The 25,796-nt window shown below is 35.5% G+C and overlaps 1 protein-coding gene across 3 annotated transcripts in view; it reads right to left on the bottom strand.

Annotated features, from left to right (window-relative positions):
- The window catches only part of HFM1 (helicase for meiosis 1), a 122,020-nt gene that overhangs the window by 6,859 nt on the left and 89,365 nt on the right, over positions 1-25,796 (bottom strand). For all 3 annotated transcript variants that reach the window (XM_044238667.1, XM_044238668.1, XM_044238669.1), the window contains 6 exons: positions 16,083-16,163; positions 15,651-15,766; positions 11,620-11,699; positions 10,313-10,416; positions 3,801-4,046; positions 2,068-2,158 (listed from right to left, as the gene is read on the bottom strand). In XM_044238667.1, the coding sequence (XP_044094602.1) occupies positions 2,068-2,158; positions 3,801-4,046; positions 10,313-10,416; positions 11,620-11,699; positions 15,651-15,766; positions 16,083-16,163 (718 nt within the window). The remainder of the gene's footprint in view (positions 1-2,067; positions 2,159-3,800; positions 4,047-10,312; positions 10,417-11,619; positions 11,700-15,650; positions 15,767-16,082; positions 16,164-25,796) is intronic.

Raw genomic sequence — 25,796 nt, forward strand, 5'->3', positions numbered from 1 at the left:
TAGTGATATGATATATATAGAATGAGTTGCAGAAGGTGGGACCACAAGAGACATTGTGGCCAGTACAAGAAGCAGCCTATGGTGAGGCTAAACTAGAGCAGAGGTAATGGAAACTGAGAGGTAGAGTTGGATTTTTGAAACGATTCATAGCACAAACTAAATTTAGCAATAATTAGGATACAGTAGTCGAGGAAGAGGGAAAAACAAGTGGCAAGTGGGTAGATGAAGATGTTATCTGAAAATATAGGACATATAGACATTTGAAAAAGAAAATAGTAATTTAAAAAATGTTCAACTTGAGGCACCTGTTTAAAACAGCTCAGTGGGTAGAACATGCAACTCTTGATCTATTTTGCCAACCACCACTCCTCTGGTAACTATCAGTTTGCTCTCTGTATTTAAGAGTCTGTTTTTGTGTTTTTTGCTCATTTGCTTTGTTTTATTAGATTTCAGATCTAAGTGAAATCACATGTCTGGCTTATTTTACTTAGCATAATATCCTCTAGATCCACCTATGTTGTTCCAAATGGCAAGATTTCATTCTCTTTTATGACTGAGTAGTATTAGATATACAAATAGCTCACAACTTTAGTCATTCATCTATTTCTACCCGCAACTTGGAGTGCTTCTATATCTTGGCTATTGTAAATAATGCTGCAAAAATACAGGGGTGCATATATCTTCTCAAATTAGTGTTTTTGTTTTCTTTGGGTAAATACCCAGTAGCGGAATTACTAGATTGCAGGGTAGTTCTAATTCTAATTTTTTGAGGGAACTCCATACTGTTTTCCACAGTGGTTGCACCAACTTACATTCCCTGCCTCACAGTGTACGAGTGTTCCCTTTTCACTACATCCTCCACTAACACTTACCATTTCTTGTCTTTTTGATACTAGCCATTCTGGCTTGCATGAAGTAATATCTCATGGTTTCAATTTGCATTTCCCTGATAATTAGTGATGTTGAGCATCTTTTCATGTGTTTGTGGGCCATATGTATGTCTTCTTTGGAAAAATGTTTATTTAGGTCCTCTGCCCATTTTTTAATCAAATTGGTTTTTTTGGTGTGTATTGTATAAATTCTTCATTTATTTTGGAAATTTATCCCCTACTGGATATATTATTTGCAAATAGCTTCTCCCATTCAGTAGATTGTCTTTTTGTTTTGCTCATGGTATCCTTTGCTGTGCAAAAGCTTTTTATTTTGGTCTAGTCCCAAATAGTTTATTTTTGTTTTTGTTTCCCTTGCCTTAGGAGACATAGCCATAAACATGTTGCTAAAATCAATGTCAAAGAAATTACCACCTATATTTTCTTTTAGGAGTTTTATGGTTTCAAGTATTATACTTAGGTCTTTAATCCATTTTGAGTTTATTTTTGTGTATGGTGTAAAAAAGTAGTCCAGTGTCTATTTTTGTGTCAGTACCATACTATTTTGATTACTGTAGCTTTGTAGTAATCTCAAAATTTGGAGTTGTGATATCTCCACAGTTGTGCCTTTTATATGGGACACTCTTCAGTTGCCTTTGGCCCACCAAATCCTGAAGGCAGTATGAGTTTTAACTACCTTCTACAGGATACAGTTAAGTTGTCTAAATACAGCATTCAAGGCTTTTTAGATTCAGACCTCAGCACTCAGCCTTAATGCTGTGGCTCTACTGACGCTTTACTGACCATTGAGCATAAGATACCTTCTCAAGCCTTATACCTTTACACATGCTTCTTCTACCAGGAATGCCTTATCCTCTTCTTTTCTACCTGTCAAACTACTATTCAGTTTTCAAGTCCTTTGAAAAGTAAAAATTCCTGGGCTCCAGCCCCAGAGACCATGATTTGGTTAAGTCTATTGTAGGGCCCAGGAATGTGCATTTTTAATATATTTCAATACTTTTGAAGTAGGTGGTCTGTCAATAGCACTTTGAGAAACACAGGTCTAAAAATAAGAGGTTTCAGGCTGGTTAATACCTTATAGTTTCTTTGATATCTAATAATTCAATCCCCATCTCCAATTATGTGTCAGAAGGATATACAGTTGTAAAGTATTCCAAACCAAAATTCTAAAACTTGCCTTTTTGCCATTTCTCCTTGGAATTTGCTCTTTGACTCCTGGAGGAATAGCTTATTTCCTTTGGTACTTGAACTCAAAGTGTTTCTAAATCCTATGTAAAGAGAGAACATTTTGAAATTAAATGGCAAGAAATAGATGAAAGGATCTTTTCAGAAGTTCTACAAGGGCTCTCTCCAATAGATATGATTCCGAGTAAAGAAGAAATGAATAATCCTCTCAATTATCAGATTTAATTTATATAGAGAAATAAGGGAGCAAAGCTAAGGGAGTGAAACTACAAACAAATAGGTTAGCTTATCAGTTACTATACTAAAAGGTTCCCAAACCACTTTTACTTACTTATTTATTTTATTTTTATTTATTTATTTATTTATTTTTTACTTATTTATTTTAACTCAAGTAAATGATCAAGTTGAATTTCATTCAATATTTTCAATGGTCTGCATACAATTAAGTTCATTTAAAGTGCTCTACACACGGCATTTATGGAGACTGATTTTCCAGCATCAAAGTTATGCCCTCACATGATTAGGCTACCTCAAAGAATCACTACAAACTGCCTCTTAAATTGCAATACACAATGACTTTTAACTTTGATCTAGTGACTAATAGCTAACTGTCCACTGATATAGGAAATTGTGCCTACAGGCTCCACATCATAGATTTTCCTGGCCTATTTTGTACAAGTGGTCAAATCCTATTCCCTCTGGAAGGAATAATAGTTCTCTAGATATTTCTTAGAATCCTGAAACAATAATATTTCAACTTCTAATAGCTTCCCTTAAAAAGATTTTTTAAAAGAGCATTGGGGTGTGGGATACATTGAAAGGTAACTATAATTCTGGGAGACTGATTTCCTCCTGTCAGCCATCATTGGAGAGAATATCTCTATTTTGCTGTCTTCTCATACACTTATCAAGATTTTCATTTTCTGTTTTAGTGACATAGAATAAATCTGCCAGTAATTCAGAAAACTAAGTCCTGTTATTTTGGAGTTGTAAATGATTTAAATATAATATCTAGTACAGGAGAAACTAATCCTTTCTTATTATTTATTTATACCTGAAAAAAATCAGTGTGTCTACTAGAAATAAAAGGTGTCTTTCATTTTCCTGGATAGCAGATGAATACTTTTAGAAATTGAGTAACTTTAGGGGCACCTGGGTGGCTCAGTCAGTTGGGCATCCAACTCTTGATTTTGGCTCAGCTCAAAATCTCAGAGTCATGGGATCTGTGGGGCTCTGTGTTCAGTGTAGTCTACTTGTCCCTCTCCCTCTGCTCCTCTCTTGCTCATGCATGTGAACATTCTCTCACTTACGCTTTCAAATAAATAAATAAAATCATTTTTAAAAAATGGAATAATTTTGTCCTTTACAAATATTAGGAAATTATGTGTGATCACAGAATTGAAAGCTACATAGTCTATTTTATGAGGGAAAATTCAATAAACATTTATTCAAATAGAGTTTTTAACAAGATTGGGGAGCAATAGAATAGAAAAAACTCATCTGCTATATCATTATCACGGGATAACCTTGAATTCTGTCCTTAGGAGGAAATGTGATTTATGGAAGGGTCACATTTTCAGTTTTGCTAAAAATTATAATCTTAAAAAAACAAAACTAATTAAGCAAACATTAAAAAAAGGCAAAGAAAATTAGTCCCAGAAACTGAATTGAAAAATATTCGAAGAATTTCTCCTGAAATTATTTCAGGCTAAAAGACAATTTTACCTGATGTTTTTGTCTTCTCAGTACTGGCTGAAAAACTGGTAACTTCTAATAAGTTCTCATCATCAAAATCATCCCAAACTTCATCTCCCAATTCAAAGTTCACATTCAAAACTTTTGAGAATGGAGTATTACTTTTATCCACATCTTTCAAATTCTGGTTTCCAGATGCATTAAGATGTCTGTTGAACAGCACTGTTTGAGGGGCTTTCTCATCTGAAGTTATAGGATAGTTCCATCTAGAGAAATCTGTCATGTGTATGTATAAAAGAGTATAGGTACTTTTTAAATCATTAACATAATTTTCCACTGGTATATCAAATACATCTTTCAACTACTAAACTGCAGTTTGAATAGTAGTTTTCAAAAGTATTGGGCCAAGCATTGTTAAATATTGTTTTCAACCAATTCTATTTACTATTACAAATACTGATAGTTGCATTAAATTTAATTTTCAATGGATACTTTTAGAGAGAATTATATTTTCTCTCTTAATTACTATAGGAGAATAACCCTACTCTAAAATGAATTTTATAATTTCTAAAATGGTCTTCCTTCCTCCAGCTCTTTTTTCCTACAAGTGAATTTGAATGTTATTATGAAATATGTTCTTCCAAAATATATCTTAATTTTTCTCCTGCTAAAAATTCTTCAGTGTTATCCATTGTTTATAAACTGGGCTTAGGGCCAGACTACTAGATGAAAATTCTACTTCTCTCACTTACTAGTTTTATGATCTTAGACAAGTAATTTAAAGTCTCTGAGCCTTGTTTCCTCCTCTACAAATGAGAATAATAATAGTATCTATTTCATAAAATTGTTAGGGGCAATAAATGCCTTTAGTTTTGCAGTTTTCCATAGCAGTGTGCTAACAAATGTCTAATAACTGTTTCTCCAAAATGTATGCATATATATATATATACACATACATATACACACATATACTTATATTTATTATATGTATTTATTATGGGTAAAGGATATGTAACACATGATTTATAAATAGTAATAAAATATATAGCCTGCTTAATTATAAATTTCATATATTTGATGTTCACTGAATGTTTTCATCGAGTTTTACCAAACTCTTATATCCATAGCCAACTTATGGTTGCAGTTAACAAATGAATATAGTTCTCACACGAATGCTCCTTGACATTTTTGTTGACTGTAACAACTAAGGTGAAAGCAAAATAACAGAGAAGGATGTTGGGACTTGACTCATTCGTTCATTGACTTAGGCAACTCCTTTGCTAAATTAGACAACAGTTTTCAAATACTAGAAGAATATTCCCTCACCTTTTTGTGCTACTCACAATGTCATAGCTATAGACAGAAAACACTGTTAAATTTACTCTGTATTATTAACATTTTTTCTATCACTTTCATAAGTCTAAGCAATAAATCAAGTCCTAATATACAGTGTTTGCTGATTTCCATGGTATAAATATTCCCATTATGATTAATTTCAAGCTACCAGTGTGACATCTCTGAATGCAGAGTTCAGAAGAAATGCACAGTAACACACTATTAAATAGTATTTCGACCATATAGATACAAATAAAAAGGAAATACTCTCAAGAACACAGTAATATGTTACTACATAATAGAAAGTGATCAATTTTGAATATTTACAGTCTTTGTTTTTAATTATTTAATTGAAAGTTTATACAATTAAACTTTTAATAATGGCTGAAAGATTCCCAAGAATTTAATAATAATCTCTCACAAGCCAGCTCGGCTTGCTCCAGTGTACCACCAAGACTCCTTCATTTTAAATATTCTCAGTACTTTACTTCACCTACCCAAATCCTACTTTATCTTTCAATTGTACCTACAAGTCCAGTTCACATTATTTCACTTCTGTTCACTGATATACACACAATATATATACTAAAAATAGAAGAGATATAAAATGTAATGGGAATGCAAAGGAAACAGGACCTAAACCTACAATGGACGCCCCTAAGTGGACGCCCCTAAGATGGTAAAATGGTAAGAAGGTAACATTGGAATTTGAGCTTGGTAGAGCTGTGACTATGGAGCATGGGAAGGGGGAAGGCAAGAAACTCCATGAGGGGAGCATAGTATGTGAAAGACATGGCAGTATGGGAGACCAGAGAATGTTTGGAGAACTATATGTATTCAGGATTTCTGGATCACAAAGTAGGAGAAGAAGGGTCCACTTAGCCTGACAGGAAGTTAAATGCCAGATTATGCTGATGCTTATTTTCTATGTTGAAGAATTCACTTTTTCCCCCTTTATAGGCAATGGGTAACTACTGAAGACATTTTAGCAAGAGGTTTACATGATCAGAGATACCTATTAGGTTCTCCGGAATAGTTATGAATGGGATGATGAGACTGGAAGCAAAGAAAGCTATTATAATAAATGAGAAACAATGAATGTCTGAGCTAGAGTATCAGTAGAAAGGACAGAGAAGAACAGATATGAGAGATGTTTAGGAGGCAAAACAGATAGGACTTGGCAATTACTTGCATGTAAGTTAAGGTATTTAAGATGACTCTTTTCCTGGAAAAGCTTGGAAAAGAAGAGGATTCATTCACTGACCTAAGAAGAAAAGAAAAGGAGCAGTGTGAGGTATAGAGAAGATAGAGTTCAGATGCAGTTATGTTAACTATTAGGTGGCTATATCCAGAAAGATGACTGTATAGATGAGTCAAGCTAGATAGAAAGAGATGGCAAATGCAGATGTAGAAATCATCTGAATATAGTTAGTAGTTGTAGACATGGACTTGGGTGACACTATTAAAAGAAAAATTTATGAAGTAAGAAGAATAAAAAAGTAAAAAATAATCCTTTGCAACATCAACAGGAGAAAAAGCCCAAGCAGTTCAAGAAGTAGTAGGAGAACCAACAGAATAGTTTAATTGAAACCAAAGGAGAGATTTCCAAAAGAAGGGAAATACCAGATGTGTCAAATACAACAAAGGTCAAAGAAAATATAAGTTGAAGAGTTCACTGAATTTAGCACTTAGGAGACCACTAAACGGTCTAAGCAAAAGCAGTTTCAAAGGACTAGAGAACCCAAATTTAGGTGAATGAGAAAATGACTAGGAGGTAAGGAAATGAGCACAGTGAGTATAAATCACCCTTTGAAGAATTTTTGTTTGATGGGAAAGCAAGACATTGAAGTATGTAAAGACTCTGGTGATTCTGTTCTTTGCCTGACATACTTCCCCTTCTTTTAAGAGGAGCATCTTTCCTGTCCTTTGGTGAAACTGCCTCCACACATTCCATGTAATCCTGGTGAGGATGTCATTTATGGTACCCTGGTCCCAAGGGCTACAGCAGAGGAATGCATGACCCAATTCCCAGGCTACAGGGTTTGATGACGGGATGAATACAAGATTCAACTAAGGTAATTTAGAATGAACTCTGCTCTGCCAAACTTAACAGGGAAGGCTGTTTTTCCACTGAGACTGTTCAAGTAGGAAGATGTGAGTTAGGGGTTACCTGCCATGTGAAAAAGCCTTTTGAAAAAAATAAAGCCAATTAGTAACAGGCATAGCTAAAAAACTGAGAGAAAGCCAGAGGCATGACTAAAATTATTTGAGTGCCTGGATCTAGCAAAATTAAAGCCAGATGCATGTCTGGACTTACAAATTTACATGAATGGTCTCCTTTTTTGGGGGGATTAAGTCACTTCGAGTAGAGTTTCTGTCACTTAACCAGAATAGTCATGACTAGCTTGATGAGGATAGGGAGCTGAAGAAGGAAGAGACTTAAGCATATTTATATGGTGAAGACAAATGAGGAGAGATTAAAAATTTAGAAAAGAGAGGGGTAACTGGTCTCCTAAAGCCCCAAGGGAGGCAGGATTAGAAATATTAAAACTGTAGGTGGAGAGATAAACCTTGAATAGAAGAAAAGAGAAATCTTCTTTAAAAACAGAGTTAAGGATGATACAGAGATAGAAATACACAGTTGCAGGGTAGAAAGTTGAAAGAGTTTATATAGGTTTGATTTTCAATTCTCCACTGACAACTAAAAGTCAATGTCATTATATAGAAATGGCACTGAACTGGGAATCAAAAGATATAGAATCTATTTCTGGCTCTGCCATTAATTAGATATGTGATTTTGGGTGAGGCATTTAATCTCTTAGAGTCTTGGTTTCTTTCACTATAAAATTGCCCAAAGGTCCCTTACAATTTAAATTTTATGATTCAACATACTTTCTCATATAATTTCTGATATTTTTCCTTCTCCTTTCTTGAAATTGGAGTACAGATGATAAAAATTGGCATGTTTTTCTTAAAACATTCTCTAGAGCAATATTTGAATACAAATAAAGTATGTTTTGCCACCAAAAACTAATGTGTGAAAAGTATAATGAATATACTCAATTACTACTAATAATAGTACAAATACTATGTTAAGAGCTTTATGTATATTACCTCACTTAATACTAAATCCCTAAAACATAAGCAGATGAGAGAATTGAGATAAAGTGGGTAGTACATTATAAAAAGTGACAAAACTACTAAATGGTAGAATTTGAACCTAGACAGATTATTCTAAGCACTTTTTCTTTTAGTAACCTCCCAGCCCAACATGGGTCTCGAACTCATAACCCCGAGATCAAGAGTCACATGCTCTACTAATTGAGCCAGCTAGGCATCCTAAACAGATTATTCTAGATCCTGTGAATTTACCTACTACACTACACACCTTCTTCTTTAAAAAAAAAAAAGTGACCCATTTTTAGTAAAACATGGATACAATTATTATTGGGGGTTAAAGTATCTAGATGAAACTTTAATATCATAATATAATTGGGTTTGGTAGGGGATAGGAAAGAAAGAAAAATAAGAAAACTATGCAAAAATAGCATCAAAGGGGGTGCTTGGTGGCTCAGTTGGTAAAGGTCTACCTTCAGCTTAGGTCATGATCCCAGGGTCCTGGGATCCAGCCCTGCATTGACCCCTGTATTAAGCTCCCTATTGGGCTCCCTGCTACTGTCAGTAGGGAGCCTGCTTCCCTCCTCCCACTCGTGCTCTCTCTTGCTATCTCTGTTTCTCTCTCTCAAATAAATAAAATCTTTAAAAAAAAAAAGCTTGAAAGTAATCAGAGGAATAAACTGTGGTATGTAGAAGGGCAGGGAACAGAGCAGCAGAACAAAGAATAAGTTAGATGGCTACAGGTTGAAGAGAGATAAAAATTAAGAAGTCGACCATGTAACACTTCTCCCCACATTGTAATGATATTAGACTTCGAGCAAGTTGGATTAATGCTCTGATACTCTGAGATTGGGGGACTTTTCTTATTTTTATTTGGGCCTAAGAGGTGGTGGGCACTCCAACCCTTGCCTACTTAAGATCTTAAATTATGGCTAGAGGATGCATAAAGTGACAGAATGAAGGAAAGAATACCAATAGATGCTAAGGTCACACAATGAAATTATTTGTGGAAAACCTCAAGTTTACCATTTCTACATATAGCAACAGAAACAAACAATTCTATGGCCAGGATTATTATTATTATTTTTTTAAAGATTTTATTTATTTATTTGACAGACAGAGATCACAAGTAGGCAGAGAAGCAGGCAGATAGAGAGGAAGGGAAGCAGGCCCCCCGCTGAGCAGAGAGCCTGATGCGGGACTCGATCCCAGGACCCTGAGATCACGACCAGAGCCGAAGGCAGCAGCTTAACCCACTGAGCCACCCAGGCGCCCACGCCAGGATTATTTCTCACACATTTTAACAGACTGGTTATTGATGGCTTGACCCAGACAAATGATGCTATTAATAATAGGATCCAGAGTAATGATGAATTGGTCCCAGTGTTGAAGAACTGCTTTATCTTATTAATTTTATTAGATATGCTTTATATTTATTAGATATGCTTTATCTTATTAATTTATATTTATATTTATTAGATAGGCTTTATCTTATTAATTTCATGACTGACACAGAAAAAAAAGCAAATCTAGATTACATATGAGCTATAGCCCACAAATTAAGTTATATTCTCATATTATCAGAGAAACTGTAAGAATCTTAGGTTTAGAAACTGGAGAGGTATTAAAGTTCACCTAAATTAATCACCTGATTTTAAAGATAAGACTAAGACCTAAAGAAGTTAAATAATTTTTCCAAGTTCACACAGCTATTTTATAAAACTGGACTAATTTTATAAACATAATATTATTTTAAATAATTTTAAAGACATATAAAAGAAATAGTTCAGCATTTTAATACTCTGTGTATCTTGAGGTCTCTTATTTTCTCAGTTTTTCCTCATATTATCTTTAAATAAAAATAGTCAACACAACATAGAGAAGAAACTTTTAAAAAAAAATCTATAACAAACATAGCAAGTCCATCTGAAACAACAGACTTAAGAATTTGAAATTGGACCAATAACCCAAGAGAAAAATGTTGTAAGTTAATAATGAGTAATCTCAGATGCTGGTTTTTCAATAACATTGTCATTCTGAAGTAATGATAAACCAACTTCTCTTCCAAGGTAATAACAATGGTAACTCACCTTTATCTTGATATTCTGATGGTTCTTGTTGAAATTCTGCACAGATTTCATGTTGATCCCTCTGCTCCATTATAGACAATTCAGGTATGTTTAAACACTCTGACCTTTATAAAGATAAATAAAACCATTAAATGTTAAATATTAAAATTAATCTGAACTTGAAAACCACTTATGCATATAAATAAAAAAGAAATGGTTGATCTTCTCAACACTTCTATGATAAGCTGCATTAGTCTGGGTATTAAAGAGTAAACAATAGGTGTTTATTGGAAGCAAGATACTTAGTCATCTTTCATGACCCAGATATGTAGATTTCTGCCATCTGTGTATAGCCTTAAAAATCTATTGCTAATGCAACTTTCAATTAAATAATAAAAGCTAGGATCTCTAGAAGTAGCGTTGGCATCTGTTCTGATTGGTCAGTGGCTGTTCTGTACTGTTTATTACGTATAGTAAATGTCATCCCTGCATACAGAATACCCTTATCTGGAAGGAAAATGACATATACTATTGCCTTCCAGCCATCATGATACAGGAAAAAAAGCTGAGTAATCACCTAGAGCCTTCTGCTTAATAACTAGGAATATGAACTGCAGTTATTTTATCTATAAAATAGGATAGAAATACCTCATTTTATGAGGCAGGACGTGGTTAAGGCCAAAAGAGATAATATAAAATGTGGAATTTTAAATTTTAAATTATTTTAATGAATATTAAGTGTTATTAATATAGAGTGGGCCCCTAAATGTAAAAGATTATATTTTGTACAGCCACATGATTTTTCTTTTTAAAGTATACTTTTGTGGAGCGCCTGAGTGGCTCAGTCGGTTAAAGCCTCTGCCTTCAGCTCAGGTCATGATCCTGGGGTCCTGGGGGTCCTGGGATCGAGCCCTGCATCGGGCTCTCTGCTCGGCAGGGAGCCTGCTTCCTTCTCTCTCTGTCTGCCTCTCTGCCAACTTGTGATCTCTGTCAAACTAAAAAAAAAAAAAAAAAATCTTAAAAAAAAATATACTTTTGTGACCTGTTAAATTTAGAAAGCAGAGAAGGCCTGAGGGCATGACATATAGGAAGGGTAGTTTCCCAGGAAAGAGATGATTCAATGAATGTTAAAGTATTCTCTAACTGCAGAGTTCTAAATAAATTTAGATAACCAAACTCTTATGATGTCATTACTTCATTATGGAACTAAATGATTACTATGATTTGAATGTAGTCAGTGTTCACCTTTCCCTGAATAAATGGTTATTTGGAGAAGCAGAGAGTTTATGATGATTATTCTACTTTGGATATTAACATTATATTTGTACCTTGATATACTGGGGAGAGAAGGTTTTGGAGTAAAACAAAATTCTTTAAGGTCCACACTTTGAGACTTATTCATTTGCATCTATTAATGAAAAAAAAAGTTCAACTGTCAATTTCACAGCAGCACTTTTTAACAGATAAGCCAAACAGCAAAACTCTTGCTGGTAGACAAAGTCCCCAAACCAATGGATTATGAGAAACTCAGGCTAGTTCTCAAATCAAATCTTCTCAGGGACTTCTTAAATGTTGATATTCTTCAGGTTCTTTACTAGGCCTCCTTCTTCTCTTCTCTCTTTACACATTTTTAAAGATCTAATTTACTTCCATGGCTTCAATTATCATTTACAAGTGAATGACTCTCAAAATATATATTTCTAACTCAGCTCCTTTCCCTGATATTTGAAGAGTCAATCCAACTCTCTATAGAACATCTTTACCTAGATATCTTGCAGGCTTTGAAATTCAGTGTTTTACAGATTGAACTTACTGTGTATTTACTTCTCCACACTTGCTTTTCCTTTGGAGCTTCCACCCTGGTGAGGCCTCACTTTTTTCCTACTTGCTCAATCAAGAAAGCTGGTCATCATATTTATTCCTTTTACTTCACCCGTCATAAGCAATTAAATCCCAGGGTAGTTGATTCTATGTCTGAAAAATGTCTTAAACCTAGCCACTTCTTTCTACTGCTACTGCTACTATTAAACTAAACCATTATCGTGCCTGGATTATTGCAAAACCCACCTAATGAGTCCCTATGTTCCTTTTCTATCATCCTCTAATCCATTCTCTACATTGCAACCATAGTGAAATTCAAAAAATGAAATTCTTTTTTTTAATTTATTTTTTATTTATTTTCAGCGTAACAGTATTCATTATTTTTGCACCACACCCAGTGCTCCATGCAATCCGTGCCCTCTATAATACCCACCACCTGGTACCCCAACCTCCCACTCTCTGTCCCTTCAAAACCCTCAGATTGTTTTTCAGAGTCCATAGTCTCTCATGGTTCACCTCCTCTTCCAATTTCCCCCAACTCCCTTCTCCTCTCTAACTCCCCATGTCCTCCATGCAATTTGATATGCTCCACAAATAAGTGAAACCATATAATTGACTCTCTCTGCTTGACTTATTTCACTCAGCATAATCTCTTCCAGTCCCATCCATGTTGCTACAAAAGTTGGGTATTCATCCTTTCTGATGGAGGCATAATACTCCATAGTGTATATGGACCACATTTTCCTTATCCTTTCGTCCGTTGAAGGGCATCTTGGTTCTTTCCACAGTTTGGCGACCGTGGCCATTGCTGCTATAAACATTGGGGTACAGATGGCCCTTCTTTTCATTACATCTGTATCTTTGGGGTAAATACCCAGGAGTACAATTGCAGGGTCATAGGGAAGTTCTATTTTTAATATCTTGAGGAATCTCCACACTGTTCTCCAAAGAGGCTGCACCAACTTGCATTCCCACCAACAGTGTAAGAAGGTTCCCCTTTCTCCACATCCCCTCCAACACATGTTGTTTCCTGTCTTGCTAATTTTGCAATTCTGATCATGTCATTCATTAAAACTCTTCAGTGGCCTCCCAATACTTTCATGATAAGGTCCAAATCTTTTAAAATAGCAAAAATACCTCCATTATCTAGCTCTTACTTACCTCTTCAGCCTCATCTCTCACTACTCCCTTACTTGTGATTGAACTCCAGACACACTGTATAACTTCAATGTTTTAAAAGATGTCTCTCTTTCTCTTTCTCAGTTCTGGACCATATTTTCTATGTCTGGAATACTCTTCTATCCTTCTCCACCACCACTCTGGGGCCTATCTCTCCATACCTGACTTATGCCTAGAGATTTTTCAAGTCTCAGTCATATTTATTTGGAATCCTTTCTTCGCCTATCATATCTGGACTGAGTTCACTTTCTATCCAATTTCAAGTTATCTTACACCTCTGTCACAGAATTCTCTATCACTGAAAAAGCCTATTTAGTTATTTATCCTTTACTCAATTATAAGCTCTATGAGGACTGGGACTAAAACTGTCTTATTCACTGCTGTATCTTAGCACCTGTCACAGTACTTAGCATATTGTTCGTGCTCAATGAATGTGGAAGGAGGGCACTCAGCTGACTCAGTTGGAAGAATGTGAGACTTCTGATCTCAGGGTTGTGAGTTTGAGCCCTATACTTTGAGTGTACAGATTACTAAAAATAATAACTTTATTTTTTGAGAGAGGGAGAGAGGGGCACCAGGGTGGCTTAGTCAGTTGGGCATCTGTCTTTGGCTCAGGTCATGATCCCAGGATCCTGGGATCAAGCCCCACATCTGGCTCCCTGTTCTGTGGGTAGCCTGTTTTTCCCTCTCCCTCTGCCTGCTGCTCCTTCCTTTTGCTCTCTCTCTCTGTGTCAAATAAATATTAAAAAAAAAAAAGTAAAAGAGGAAGAGAGAAAGGGAGGGAAAGGGCATAGGGTGAGGGAGAGATATAATTTTAAGCAGGCTCTTCAACCAGTGTGAAGCCCAACAAGGGGCTCCATCTCAACCCTGAGATTATCACCTTAGCCAAAATTCAGAGTCAGACACTTAACAGATCACCCAGGTGCCCCAATTAAATAAACTTTAAAAAAATGAATATGGAAGGAAAGAGGGAATAATATGGAATGGAGAAGGAAAGAAGGAAAAAAGGATAAAAGAACGGAAGGAAGGGAGAGGAAGGAAAAATTTGGGCTACTAAAAAATTAGTATCTCAGAGAAGGTGGTGGCTGTTTCGACATGCATGCCTCTCCACTTCCCAGTATTCCCCTTATTTTAGCCTCATGACTTAAAATCTTCATTCTTATTAAAGATCTAGAAAAGGGCTTTTCTTACCTCTTTTCTGTGGCCCGATCAATTATTTTGCCCTGAACATGATGAGGTAGGCTTAGAATAAGTCTGCTAGTGACCAGCCTATCAACCAGTAGGAACAACCATTCTTTCAGGACTTAGAAAGGAGGCTCTTGCTCAGTACTCATCTAGGTGCATGAATCAAAATCAACTTTAGACTTTCCATACCACTCCAGCACAGATAGAACCAGGAAAGAGCAAGTGTGTCTAGTTTTAATTGCCGAACCAAGCCAAACTACATACCCCTCACCATTTCCTTCTTCTTTGGTTTAAAAACAAAAAACAAGGGCACCTGGCTTGTTTTGTGGCTCAGTGGGTTGAGCCTCTGCCTTCGGCTCGGGTCATGATCCCAGAGTCCTGGGATCGAGTCCCGCATCGGGCTCTCTGGTGGGGAGCCTGCTTCCTCCTCTCTCTCTCTCTCTCTCTCTCTGCCTACTTGTGATCTCTCTCTGTCAGATAAATAAGTAAAATCTTTAAAAAAAAAACAAAAACAAAAAACTAATAAGGGCTGTAGAACTATGTCCCAAAAGTAGATTTACAAACTAATTATTAAGAACTACAATATTTTGGAGCACCTGGGTGACTTGGTTGGTCAAGCGGCTGCTTTCAGGTCAGGTCGTGATCCCGGGGTCCTGGGATTGAGCCCCATATTGGGCTCCCTGCTCAGGAGGGAGTCTGCTTCTCCCTCTGCCTCTGCCCCTCCCCGTGGTTGTGCTCTCTCTTAATACCCCTCTCTCTCTCTTAAATAAACAAATAAAAATTAAAAAAAAAAGAACTATAGTATCTTTTCTCTAGAAACAATATTTTGAAAACTGGCCATACTCCTAGGCAAGCCCTCAAGTAACTAAAGTATACTTCAGGTACCTACCTGATACATAGGATAAAGGAATATTCATATACCTTAAATTACAAAACAAGGGCTAAATGTTATTAAAACTAACCTTGAGGGGCGCCTGGGTAGCTCAGAGAGTTAACCCCCTGCCTTCGGCTCAGGTCATGATCTCAGGGTCTTGGGATGGAGCCCTGCATCAGGCTCTCTGCTCAGCAGGGAGCCTGCTTTCTCCAATCTCTGCCTGCCTCTCTGCCTACTTGTGATCTCTGTCTGTCAAATAAATAAATAAAATCTTAAAAAAAAAAGTGTTTTAAAACTAACCTTGAGACGTTTAACAGGAGGAAGTGATGAAATAGCATTCCTATTTCTTAAATCAGATAAATATGAAGAGATTGTTGGCTCTTTCATTTCTGACCTCTGTGCAACTCCAGTTTTACCTAAGAAAAGAAATTCTCAATTCTTTAGGTTAAACTTTAGGTAGTATTCATGTAAAGCCAAATTTCTTCGTAACTTCTTTTTCTAAAAATTTTTTAATTTAAATTCAATTTAGTTAACATACAGTATTATAAGTTTTGGGGGTAGATCTCCATAATTTCTAATCTAATTTTTTTCATGTTATCCACAAAAAAAGAAAATTATTTGAGTTATAAAGTGCATAATATAAATATCATACATAGGTAATTAGGATGTCATTACTATTCAAAGACTGTTCAATTTTTAAAACCTGAAATAAACTTCTTTTATGGAACTCACAGCAGTCATGTCCACATGTATGTTTATTTTTACAGTGATGATTACATTCTCGATTCCCAGGTTTTTTGCAAGCAGTCATTCCTAAATTAATATAAGAAAAACAAACATATTTTTTACTGTAGTTCCTTTTACAGAGTACAAAAAGTTATGGTTTTCACACTTTTTCAAAATGTTAGCCTATTTTATATGTAATTTTTAAAACGATACTTCTGACAACAGCTAGTCCCTGCTGGGCTATTAGCCCAATCCCAGCTCCTCACAAGGAGTGTCAACCCACCTATAAGCTTCTCTTTACCTCCCTGAAATAAACAGAGCCAATTATCACAGAATATCAATAACTCTTTTTTTAAAGATTTTATTTATTTAGTCACAAGAGACAGAGAGAGAGCGAGAAAGGCAGAGGGAGAAACAGACTCCACGCTGAGCAGGAAGCCTGACGCGAGACTCAATCCCAAAACCCCAGGATCATGACCTGAGCTGAAGGAAGACTCAACCATCTGAGCCACCCAGGCACCCAGAAATATAAGTAGCTCTTATCTTGAATGAGGTAAGAATAAGAAACTTCTCTGCTGCTTTATACTTACACTTAAAGTAGAACCTGGAAAGAAGCAAACATCAAACATAACAGCATTTTGATGGTATCAGTGACAGTTTCTAGTACTTAGGACATCATACATATTTAATAAATGTTAGAAATATGTGTTTTGGGGGTATAAGGAATTTTCTGTATGAATTCACAGGAAAAATATTGCTTCCAGCTTGACCCCCCAAGCTAGAACATCCAAATATATAATTTATTCTTCATTTATAATATTTTAAGTAGACTTTTTTCTTGATCTTAGTAACAAGAGGGAAGGAAGAGACATCCGAACTGACAGAAAGGATCTGGACACGAGAAAGGGACCAGGGGAAGATGGTCCAGGTAGAGGGCGTAATATTCAAAGACAGCAAACCACAGACTGTAGAAATAGAAATAACTTGACTTTTGTTGGAGCACAGATTTTAAGTGAACTAGAAATGTTGGAGGGAGTGAAGAGCTTTGAAAACCTTTGTAACATTTTCTGGTCTTTTACTCTTCATTTTCAGTGCTGTTGCTCAGTAAACTCTTTTCAAGACATGGCACATTTAGATAATAATAATATTTGTATAGCACCTGGAGTAAATGGATAAGGCAACTGGCTACATGCCTTAAGGGCCAAGCAGATCAATGTATTGCGTAGTGATAAAGTAACGAAAGGTCCCTGGCAGCTGGAAGCTGACAGGCTAAACTACAGTATTCCGAAGTGAATATAAACAACTTTGGCAGAATATAAACAATACTCAGGTAAGGCCATTCTGTGACTGTAGTAAAGATCGAAGTAAGACTACTGTGTAATTATCTCTGAAACTTGAGACAAGGACACTCAAGAACCACAAAAATAACAAAACATCCCCCTCTTCTGGCTAACACAAATGACTACTATTTCCATAATCTTCCCATATCTAAAATAAGATACACCAAAATATCTAATACTTCCCTTTTTTAAAGTATGTAATCTAGAATTTACCTCTGCTCTCCCTTAACCCTGCTAAGAATCACCAGCACAACCTAAAATCCTATAAATAATTTCTTCCCAACCCCTTGAGATAACCCACAGCTCTACCAGAGCTGTGGTCTTTTGCTGTAACTTTCCTCAACTACAGGTGTGCTCCCAGTGGTCTTTAGATGAAAGGGTTCAACAATATATTTTGCAAGGTTTGCCATGGATTACTGGTTAGAAGTTTTGCTCCAGTTCAAAATTTCATCTCTCAGTTACCTGGTATCCTTGTCAAGTCCTACTATATTACAATTTATTATACATGCTGTTGTTTAGTTAGTCCTCCTGAAGTTCAACTCTGGTCAGATCATTTGTCCACCTAGAAATGTTAGCTACTTCCTATGCCAGCAAATTAATTCCATATTTAAAGTCCTCCACAATGTAATTCTAGCCTCCCTTTCTGGTACCCTAAATACTAATCCTAATTCATCAAAACATATTTGGTTGCCATTATTCAAATCGTCTCAAGACATTCTATGATTATAACTTTGATATTACCTCTTGTCTTAGAAGCTGCTTACTTCTTTGTCTATCAGAAGCTTATCGACTTTCAAGACCAACTTAAATGGTACCTCTGCCATGGAGATCTACTCCTATCACCCCATCTGAAGTGATTTTTCTTTTTTGAGCCCCTATGGCATTTTCTTTGTCCCTCTTTACTCACTGCATGCTGCCTTATATATTCACATGAGAAACATATGGTGAGGTACAGGGCACCTTAAACTAAAATAAGAAAACACAAGTTTTAATATGGGCTCTTAACTGTAAAAAAACAGATTAAAAACAGTATCTGTTTTGTTCACCTCATAGAGATGAAAAGATAAAATGAAATTAAGTATGTGAAGGCATTTCTAAATTAAGTGATAAACTAATATATTAGAGCATATATTATCTCTATTATTACTTAAGGATTATGCAAGTAACTATAAAATTAAAATTGTTTAGAATCCTATGAAGGAGAGGAACACAATGCTATATGATAATTGGAGGCACCATCCTAGGTAGGAATGTCTTGGAAGGCTTCCCTAACTTCCCTAACTCAACTGAGTTGAGGACAAAAGAAAGAATGGGAATTAAAAAGGCAAGGAGGGAGGAGAAAGAGAGCATGGCACATGCAAAAGCTCTATAAGGGAAAGCATGGCATATAGGAGAAATTGAAAGATTAATACTCAGCAAGTAAGAGAGAGCACACAAGATGAGATTAGTAGAGAATGGTCAGGCTGTATTTGTAGAATGGCTCCACCATGGAACCCTGGTAATTCCATGTCTCTATATAGGCCATATCCAAGACTTAACTATTTATAGAATGCCCTCTGAACCTCTTTGGGACATGTCAAGATAGTCTTGTGAGGTGGTGCTAAAAGACATTTCTCATCTGCTTCCTTAGCTTGCATGAGACTGCCATGAAGCAGCTTCTCATCTGCCTCTGGTTCCGGTAAGGCACTGGTCCTTCCACCTTGCCTCTTCCAAGGTACAGATGCAGGCTATAAAACCACTTAATTGCAGCCTATACTTGATGCCTCAAAAACAAAGCAATCCACCATTGTGTTATCTGATCAGTGTTATCCTGTGGGATTAGGAATGCAAGCAACTGATAACATGCTGATCTTATTTTGCTGTGCACATAAGTAATAAATTGTCAAGGTCCATTTAGGTCTCTAGTGTCCTTAACCAGCCAATTCTATGGAGGTGAGACAAGACTACCTAGCAACTGCCATCCCACTTCTGCTTAGGAATTGACTGACTACGTGACCTAGTAGGGATGTTAATGATTGGATCTTTTATTCTAAGGCCTAGGAGGAGACACTATAGTGATTTAATCAAGGAAGGAACATAATTAAATTCACAGTTTGAAAAAAAGGCTACCACAGGAGTCTAGGCAAAAAAATGATGGTAATTCAGTCTAGAGTGATGATACTACTACAGTCAGAGAATGGGCTGATTTGAGAGCTAGACAGAAAGAAAAAATATCTTTAATACTGAATCAAGTGAGCACTTTTCTTTCTTGAGCTGCTGTCTTGTTTTCCCTGAAGTTTTGCTGCCTTTCTTTTAGTCTTAAATTTCTTTTAAGTGTATTCAATATTTCAGAGACAAAAATAAATACATGGAGACACCACCTATTTATTCCCCCTTCATCGCTACCTCCTTTCTTAAACACTCCATCCTCCTCCTAACATATTGTAGGCCTGTCCTACAACTGTCCTCCAGAACTTCCTTTCATTAAGCTTCTTGAGTGAATCCACTATTCTTGGATTCTTTGACTCTTTTTTGGTTAACTGCTTTGTTACATTGTGCTCATACTCAAGCAACTGCCTCAGAAAAGCTGTGTGTGAGTTCAACTTTCTAAATCCTTCGATGTATTAAGATTACTTTACTTTCACACTTAATAGTTTGGCTGGGTATAGAACACAGGGTTGAAAATCATTTTCCCCTGGACTTTTAAGTCTATTGTCTTCTACCACCCAGTGCTGCTGATAAAGATGAACAAAATTTCAATTCTTGTTCCTTGAAAGTGTTTATGATTTTCTCTTTATGTATGATGTTCTGAAATGTTTCAATTATTCCTTCTTTGTAGATATTCTTTCATTCATCCTAACTAGCACTGACTAAGCCTTTTTGATATGCAGATCTATATCTCCAAGTGTAGAAAATTTTCTTAAATTATTTCTTCTGATTTGTTTGTTGTCTCTTTCTGGAACATTTATTAGTCAGCTACCAAACTCCTAGATTTCCCTTTATCTCTTTTATTTTCTGTCTCCCTGTGTAATTCCAGAGAATCAAGACTATCTAGATAAGAAATAGCAAATCTGAGATTCTAGCTAAGGTAGTCTAGTTCCAGAGCTTGATCTCTCAACCACCTTGTCTCCCTCAAATAATGCATTTAATTTATTTAGGGAAGAAATCAAAGGATTTGGGGGGTGGGAAGTCAGGAGGCAAAGCCTTGTAGGTTGTTGTTTTGCAGTAAGGAATAAGGAATTGCTTTGTTCCTTAATCCAACTCCTAATAGATGCATTTCTAAACATCACCACAAGATGGTGTCCAATGATTATACACATTTATTCCCAGTGGTTGAAAACTATCTACCATCCGGCAGTTGAATTTTAAAGATTCTGGAGACACTCGCAAATTTCAAGGCAGAGTTGGCAAGTCTTGTTGGGAATGAAGACTGTATACAAGTTTGTTTATAGAATATTAACAAATGGATATTAATTACCTAAGTGATAAAAACATTAAAGGTGTTAGAAATGGTACTTATATAGGTGCTCTTCCATCCCTACACCACTACCCATATCCTGATAATTGTCTGATTTTGTCTTATTAACAAACATAAGATTACAGAGATTGATAATTGGAAAAATTAGGTTCTCAAAGAAAACTGACCTAAGCTGTACTCTTATGTATAATTTAAGGTTAATAAATCCCATATAATATCATATAAAATCCCATATAAAGTATCATATATCATATAATAAATCCCATATAATATGTTAATATAAATATAATATAAATCCCATATGATATGTTAATAAATCCCACATAATATCATATAAAATCCCATATAAAAATAATAAATCCCATTACTATAATAATCTGAAAGGCATATATTTTCATAGTTCTGTCACATATAGATTTGTATGTTTTTAAAGCCCCAATTCTAATTATTTAAAGTAAAATAAATTTATTAATGTCAACTAGAATTGTATTTAAGAAAATATTTAAAATTACTTTAATAGGGTCAGTAATGGTTGGTGGGGCAAGGGTTAGTTGTTTCAAAAAAAAATTAAAGAGGATGCCTGGGTGGCTCAGAGGGTTAAGCACCTGCCTTTGGCTCAGGTTGGGATCCCAGTGTTCTGGGCTCCCTGCTGGGCGGAAAGCCTGCTTTCCCTCTCCCACTCCCCCTGCTTATGTTCCTGTTCTCACTGTCTCTCTCTGTCAAATAAATAAATAAAATCTTTTTTTAAAAAATCAAAGAAAAATTGATAGTAGTAGGCACATTACACCCGACACACTTAGCCTTGCATCCTAATTATAAATTTAAGTAATTGGTCTCTGTATAAGCTACTGGAGTTAATATTTTTTTCTTTTTTTAAAGATTTATTTCTTTAGAGAGGAGGGAGAGAGAGACGAGAGGGAAAGTGAGAATCTCCAGCAGACTCCATGCTGAAGGGGGAGCCCGACTCTGGGGCTTGATATCACAACCCCAAGATCATGACCTGAGCCAAAATTAAGAGTCAGACAGGTTAACTGACTGAGCCACCCAGGCACCCCTGGGGTTAGTATTTCTAAAAGAATATTACTTTGACTTTTGCAGTTCCGATTTATGTTAATCAGATTTATGCACTTTATGACTTTAAATGAGAGAGCATCCTCTCTAAATTTTTTGTCAAATACACTATCATTTTGTCATTTATTTATCATGAAAATGGTAACACTAATGAATTGGAGTCCACAGTGCTCAGGCATTTCTTTTATCCTTTTCTTTTTTCAAATATTTTAAATTTTCAACTCAGAATGGCATAGCAACTGTAAATGAATTTACTAATGTCAAATCAATTTTCTTCAAATTAAACAAAGTTCATACCTCTTACTGAGAATCTATTTAAAGGATCAAAAGTTTAAATGCCCAAATCTTATATATTAAGAATAGGCCTGAAAAAATTTTAAATACTTTATAGTCAAAAAAGTATATTTTTTACATTGTCATATCTTAAAAATAGCAAAAATATTTTTCCTTAAATTTTACAAAATGTTATCTATTTGACTATATAGATGAGAAACTACTGCTAAAAGAATGTTTTCAAACACAGGAAGCATGAAAATAATTTTTAGTTATATTATGTAAATTAAAGTGCATACTTCTGTTTTTATATATGGCCCCATAATTTGATATTATGATACTCAAGTATGTGCTGAACTTTCAAGCACATTTTAGAAACAATTATTTAGCAACTATAGTCTCTGAACGGAATATTAGTTTGTATCATTTAATAACATGGTCGGACAGGAAGTCAGAAAAATTGAAATTTGGATTGTTTTGAAAAAGCCAAATTTTGTTCTAACAACCTTAGTAGGGTATAAATCTATGACCCCTTCATTGTGTCACATATTGAGAAAGGTGCAGATAGGATATGTATGTTATATTTAAAGGTGTAAGTATGTATCTTTATTTGGGGGATATATGAATTTGCATATAAGAACTGAATTATATAACTGGAATATTCACAAGATTTGGGATGGTTGAAAAATATAGATTTGAAGGAGTACATGCAACCCAATGTTTATAGCAGCATTATCAAGAGTAACCAGAATCTAGAAAGTGTCCCAATGTCCATCGACTGATGAATGGACAAGGAAGATGTGGTATGTGTATGTATATACACACACACACAAACACACACAATGAAATATCACTCAGCCATAAAAAATAGTGAAACCTTGTCATTTGCAAAGATGTGCATGGAGCTAGAGTGCATTATGCTAAGAGAAATAAGTTAGTCAGAGAAAGACAAATACCATATAATTTCACTCCTATATGGAATTTGAGAATGAAAGAGATGAACATGTGGGAAGGGTGGGGAAAAAGAGAGAGGGAAACAAACCAAACGAGACTCTTAATGATAGAGAACTGAGAGTTGATGGAGGGAAGTAGGAGGAGATGGGCTACATGGGTGATGGGTATTAAGGAGAGCACTTGTTATCATAAGCACTGTGTATTGTATGCAAGTCATGAATCACTGAAGTCTACTCCGGAAACCAATACTGCACTGTATGTTAACTAACTAGAATTTAAATAAAAATTTGAAAAAAAAAAGATTTGGGATGGTATATTTGAAGGGTGTGTGTGTGTATGTGAGTGTAATAAAATATTATTTGTTTGATAGGAAGCATCTTTTACCCGTTTTCAAGGATTGTGCAAAATACATAGGGAACTTTTGCCCTTACAGAAGATTCATGCTAGCAGGACGTATAGTAAACATTCCAACTTCTCATTACAATTTTAAGTAACAAAAAATTCAAGCTACTTTAAACAAAAAGAGCTGGTGAGTGGGGGAAATGTGTTACATGAACACAGATATGTCACAGAATCCAAAGCAGCAATTCAGCGAGGCATCAGAAGGGACTAAAACCAAGAAACAGGAAGTCATCAGAATCCCAACTCTGGCATTCTCACCTTTGCACCTCTCTGCACCTCTGCTTTAGTTTTCTGTTTCAAAACCCAGCTTTCTGTGATCCTTTCTGCATGTGGTAAAGGATGGTCAGCTGATGGCTCTGAGTTTATATTATCTTTATGCAGCTCTAATTCTAAATTGTCTTTTTTAAACTGATTTCTCATGCTACTATAAAGGGCATTTTAAAAATGACGATTTCTATTCCTTTTTTGTTTGCTGGCATATAGTAATACTATTGTTTTTCAAATTTTTTAGTTGAAATATAATTCATACCATAAAATCTACTCTTTTAAAGTGTACAGTTTGGTAGGTTTTTAGTATATTCCCAAGGTTGTGTAACCATCACTGTATCTAATTCCAGAACATTGTCACCTTAAAAAAAAAATCACATAGCTATTAGTAGTTACTCTTTAGTTCTTCCTACACCCAGCATCTGCAACAACTAATCAACTTTCTATCTCTATAAATTTGCATATTCTACACTTCCCATATAAATGGATCCTAATAATATCTGACCGTTTGTGAATGGCTTCTCTTATTAGCATAATCTTTTCAGGGATTATCCATGTATCAGTAGTTTATTCTTTATGGCTGAATGTTCCATTATATGGTTATACTACATTTAACTTATTCATTCCATGAGTTGGTAAACATTTCAGCTGTTTCTATTTTTTTACTATTATGAATAATGATGCTATAAACATTCACATGCTAGTTTATATATGTTTTCAATTCTTTTGGATATAAACACAGAAAAGGAACTGCTGGGTTGCATGATAATTCTATGCTTAACTTCTTGAGGAACTGGCAAACTGTTTTCCAAAGCAGCTGCACAATTTCACATTCCCATAGCAGTGCTATGAGGGTTTCAATGTCTCTACATCCTCACCAACACTTACTATTGTCCATCTTTTTGACTAAAGTGGGTGGGAAGTAAGTGTCACATTGTGGTTTTGATTTGCATTTCCATCTTGACTAATAATGCTGAGCAACTTTTCATGTTTGTATTGCTCATTTGTAGGTCTTCCTTGCAAAAATGTCTATTCATATCATTTGACCAGTTTGAATTTGGTTCCTTGCATTTTTATTGTTGGGTTGCAAGACATCTTTGTGTATACCAGATACGACTCCTTTATCAGATATGTGATTTGCAAATATCTTCTATCACTCTTTGGGCTGTTCTTTCCACTTTCTTGATAGTGTTATTTGAAGCACAAAGGTTTTTAATCTTTTTTTAAAAAGAACTTTACTTATTTTTGAGAGAGAGAGAGAGAGAGCACGCGCCTGCACAAGCAGGGGGAGCGGCAGGCAGAGAGAAAAGCATCAGGCAGATGGGAGACTCAATTCCAGGATCCCAGGATCATGACCTGAGCTGAAGGCAGATGCTTCACCAACTGAGCCATCCAGGTGCCCCCAATAGTTTTTAATTCTGATGAAGTCCAATTCATCTTTCTTTAGTTACTTGAGCTTTAGGTGTCATACCTAAGAAACTATTGCTAATCCAAGGTCATGAAGATATAAACCCATGTTTTCTTCTAAGATTATTACAGTTTAACTCTTACTTTTAGGTCGTAACACATTTTGAGTTAATTTTTACATATGGTATGAAGTATTTATAGTATGAAGTAATACCATATATTGTATGAAGTAATTATGATATAATTAACTCAACTGACTATTCTCAGTTGTCCAGCTCTATTTGTTGAAAGGCTATTATTTCCCCCACTGAATTGTTTCGACAGCTTTGTTGGAAATCAACTGACCACAGATGTATGGGTTTATTCTGTACTCTTAAATATATTCTGTTGATCTATATGGCTATTATTATGCCAGTACCACATTGTCTTGACTACTGTGGCTTTGTAATAAGTTTTGAAATCAGGAATTGTGAGTCCTCTATCTTTGTTCCTCTCCCCACCCCAAGACTGATTGGCTAATCCGGATACCTTACATTCCCATATGAATTC

The sequence above is a fragment of the Neovison vison genome, chromosome 2 (genome assembly GCF_020171115.1).
Source record: "Neovison vison isolate M4711 chromosome 2, ASM_NN_V1, whole genome shotgun sequence".
Classification (NCBI taxonomy): domain Eukaryota; kingdom Metazoa; phylum Chordata; class Mammalia; order Carnivora; family Mustelidae; genus Neogale; species Neogale vison.